Here is a 4,212-nt window from a genome sequence, read left to right on the forward strand (position 1 = left end):
ACTATAAAAGAATAAACAATAAGTGTGTTTGCTAAATTTAAAATTTACTTCAAACTTCAAAGCACCAAAATGGCACTTGTAAATTTACTATTTATTCATGAGAACTACAAATATTTAACAATTATCTAGACAAATTATTGTAATTGTTTTTTTATGAAGATATAAAGCAAATTTTTATGGATATAAAGCAATATCATTCAATGTAGTTGTAGTTATGATGATCTAAGTGATTGTAGATAAGCAAGCTTAGATTTGAGCTTAATGGTGTAATTAAAGAAAGCTTATGTTTGAAATAACCTCGGTTTAAACTCTGTCTAAAATTCAAATTCAAACTTTTCTCGGATTAATCTTGTTTATTATTACGTTATTATTTTATTAGAAATTCAGAAGTGCAAACATACACACTAACTAATTAGGCCAGGGGATGTGGTATACCGCTTTTGAGTGAGCACAATTCATGTACATTGCCATTATTCACACCCATTAATAGTAACTTTGAACGAGTCATGCAACCATTAATTGTAACTCTACATTTTCCTATACCTCTACAATATTCAACCAACGAACAAGGCTACATAAACAACCAAAAGCCATCGTTGCGAAAAATGTTACACACAAATTAGAGTAATATCCCCTCGTAGGAATATCAAAACTCAAAACAACGGTGATGCCGTGGTGGTGTGAGTGGATGAGGAAGTTGACGGTGAATCATCGTGGCTACGACCACCGTCTTTTTCACCAGAGTCGCTTTTGTTTAGTGATATGGATGCCTCTGTTGCTGGTGGCGGATGAGAAGCAATCGGGGCATATACCCCTTTGGAATTGTTGGTATCACCCGAGGTTGGGGTCGAGGTAGCTGCCATGGTGGCATATTCCGGTGGTGGCATCCATAATCCTCCGACCACCACAAATTGAGGTGTTTGTTGGTTGTTGTTATGGGTTGTAGGACTTGGCCTCCTTGTATGCAAACGATATTTCTGTCAAAGTAAAAGTATAATTTAGAATTTATATTAAAACATATTTACTAAACTAAGGGCCTGTTTGGCTAAGTTTATTTAACTCAAAAAGCATTTTTTTGTGAAAAAGACTTATTTACTTACGACTTTTTGAGAAGGAGTTTTTAAAAAAATGTTTGGATAAGCTTATTGGGTGAGAAAAATAAATAAGTCAATAAGTTGTTTTGTTAAAAGTGTTTGGCTTAGCTTATTCATGTAAAATTACCAAAAAGGACATTCTTTTAAAAAGTGTTTGGCTTAGCTTTTTTGGTAGAGAGGGTATTTGGGTAATTTGTGGATGAAAAGTTATAAGCAGATTTTGAAAAGTCCCAATCTCATGAGTTTTCAAAACTAACTTATTTGCTTCTTATAAAAGTCATTTTAAAAACACTTATTACTTTACCCAAACAGATTTTTTGCTTATTTGCTTTTCAAATAAGCAAATAAGTTATAAGTAGCCCAAAATAAGCTTACCCAAATAGACACTAAATACAACCAAAAAAGTTAAAATAACAAACCTGTAAATGGCTTTTTACTTCATCATTTGTTAGTCCATCAACCTTCATTAATTCCCGAATTTGTTTAGGTGTAGCAACTGTAAAATTAAATAAAAAAAATACAAAATCATAATTCAATTTAATCAACAAATACAAATTAATATTAAATCTATACCTAATAAACAAGTAACTAGTTAATCAACAAAAATATATTTATATTAAAATACTTAATAAACAAGTATAATGTCACAATTTTATGAACCTTCGTTACATTAATTATCGTTTTATAATTTTTAAATCTTAACTAATAACTATTTAATATATCATTTATTCAACTCATACGGGTACGGGTTTGTAGTAAAAATAGTTAAAAAAAAAAAAAACCAACCATGAGCGCCGCCGAGTTGTTGAAGAGCATGAAGGAAGCGCCGATGCAACTCCGGCGACCAACACCTCCTCGCTTTCCTATTCGATTGACCTTTGTCGTCACCCTTGCTTCCGCCACCACCACTGCCTGTCTCCGCCGTGGAACTAGCGTCAGCAGTGGGATCTGCTGATAATTTAGCGGTCCCAGTCACCGGAGTTGCGCCGGAGCATTTCTCTTTTTTGAATGGATGAAAAGCACCACATCCATTTCTCTTTACCTCCACCACCGGAACCCTTTTTGGTGATGACTCCTGAAAATTGTGTGAAGTTCCAATCTTTTAACCAAAATTAAAGAACAAAAAAATACAAATCAAATTTTGGAATTTCACAATTTATTATTAATTATTTGTTTTAAAACCCTAATTAGAGGTACACTTTTCCATCATATCTAGATACACTAAACTAAATAATTACCACTAAAGCCTGCTAAAACGGATTCTAAACTCGAAAATGACGTACGGTTTTAACATAATTAGGAATGTTCAAAACTATCTCTATCCGAAAATCTGATCCGAATTATCTGATATCCGATATTTCGGATATCCAAAAATTCGGATTCAGATTTGGATAGTGATTTTAAAAAATGGGGCCCTAACTCCCCTAAGCGCCAATTAATTGAGGGATAATTACCAAGGGGGTGGTGGTCCATTTACAAAGGCAAAGCCTTTAAAACACCTAGGTTGGAAAGAAGAAGGTGTTGTGTTCAAATCCCACAAACAATAGGAGATTAAAGAAATTAGCAGTTCAATAAAAAGTATACCGGTATCAAAGTGTGTAGTAAAGTGTTTATCACACAATTAATTGAGGGATGTCTAAATTTAGATGGTGTATGAGTTATCTGTTTTTTTTAACGACAAATTTGGATCACTGACGGACCGAGTATGATCATATCACCAGCAGAACCACCGGATCATATCCATCTTCACTAGACATAATGCCTATCCACCAATTTAGGAGGAAACTCAATAAATATAAGAAAAAACCCCTTGCGGGAATCGATCACCTATTGGACCCAAAGTATTATCACACTCCAAAGATGCCACTGAGTTATCTCAACACGTCAAATAATAATAGAAGAAAAAAGGAAAAAATAAAAAATAAATTACCACTGGATCTGGGGTTTGAATAGAGAGTTGAGCAGATCTAAGCCAATCTGCTTTTTTGGAAGAAGAAGATGATGCTTTATCTAATTTACTAGAAACAATATTATTAGGTGTATGATATAACTGTGGTTGTTCTTGACCATCATCTTCTTCTTCATCCACACATATATTCCTTTTCATCGGAATAAATTCTTCCAAAACCGGCCCATCACTTGACGTCCGCTCCGAACACTCCGATTCACCATTCAAATAATCCACCGTCGTTCCACACATTTGCTGTTTGCATCCTTCAATCGCTGCAACCCAAAACACAAAAAAAAAAAAAAAAAAATCAAAAAAACATAATTTTCTTTTTAAATAAATAATAAAAACATATGACACACAGTGAACGTGTATATGCACACACACAAAACACACCTTGATTAACCAACTGAAGACAAAGAGGAAGTTCCCGTTGGAACACTTGAATCTTTCTTCTTTCTGATTCCAAAGCTTTCATATACTCTCCACATCTTTGGATTTTCTCACACATATTATTATTATTATTAATATTATTATTATTATTAGGAACCATGGAATCCCTTTGAGGATTACTAAAGTTTGATCAATGGATGGATTGAAAGATCACAAGACATTAAATGTGAAAGATTTTTTGGTTTTGCATTGAGAGATCCGGTTTGAACGAGAATAAAAGGATCCAAAGAAGAATCACAAAAGAGAATAAACTTGGTCTACAAGATAACATATACATATAAATATAAATAATTCAATATATACATATACATATATAGAGAGAGAAGAAGTCTTTGTTTTTTGAATTTTCTTTTTAGTGAGAAGGTGTGTGAGAGAAGGTGACGAAGTCGGGTCGTCGCGTACGAAACGAATCTTTAATTGGGTGGGTGTTTTTCCAGATTAAGATTGTACAAATGTTTGGCAAATGAGAATTAATTACTTGTATTTTGTGTATAGAGAGTTGTAAGGGGTTCTGGATGGATGAATATTAAGAGTGGAAGAGGGAAAGAAAGAGATGTAATAAAGAAAGAAAGTTGGGAGAAGTTTGTTTGAATATTCCTGAGGGATTCCTTGTCTATGAGTTGGCAGTGACGTCATCAATGGTTGAGGATAAGATCATATCAACCATCTTTACTTTTACCAAATTACCCTTTGAAAGTAAAAAACTTTTCGCTTGTG

At 33.5% G+C, this 4,212-nt stretch overlaps 1 protein-coding gene across 1 annotated transcript; it reads right to left on the reverse strand.

Moving 5' to 3' along the window:
• Positions 1-438: 438 nt before the first annotated feature.
• On the reverse strand, positions 439-3,772 carry LOC110921582 (transcription factor HHO3). Its single transcript, XM_022165935.2, has 5 exons — positions 3,439-3,772; positions 3,025-3,317; positions 1,881-2,169; positions 1,514-1,590; positions 439-977 (listed from the first exon to the last, which is right to left on the reverse strand). Exons 1-5 carry the CDS (start codon positions 3,593-3,595, stop codon positions 654-656), a joined length of 1,140 nt encoding a protein of 379 aa, XP_022021627.1. The 5' UTR covers positions 3,596-3,772; the 3' UTR covers positions 439-653.
• Positions 3,773-4,212: the final 440 nt, after the last annotated feature.

The sequence above is a fragment of the Helianthus annuus genome, chromosome 17, assembly GCF_002127325.2.
Source record: "Helianthus annuus cultivar XRQ/B chromosome 17, HanXRQr2.0-SUNRISE, whole genome shotgun sequence".
NCBI lineage: Eukaryota > Viridiplantae > Streptophyta > Magnoliopsida > Asterales > Asteraceae > Helianthus > Helianthus annuus.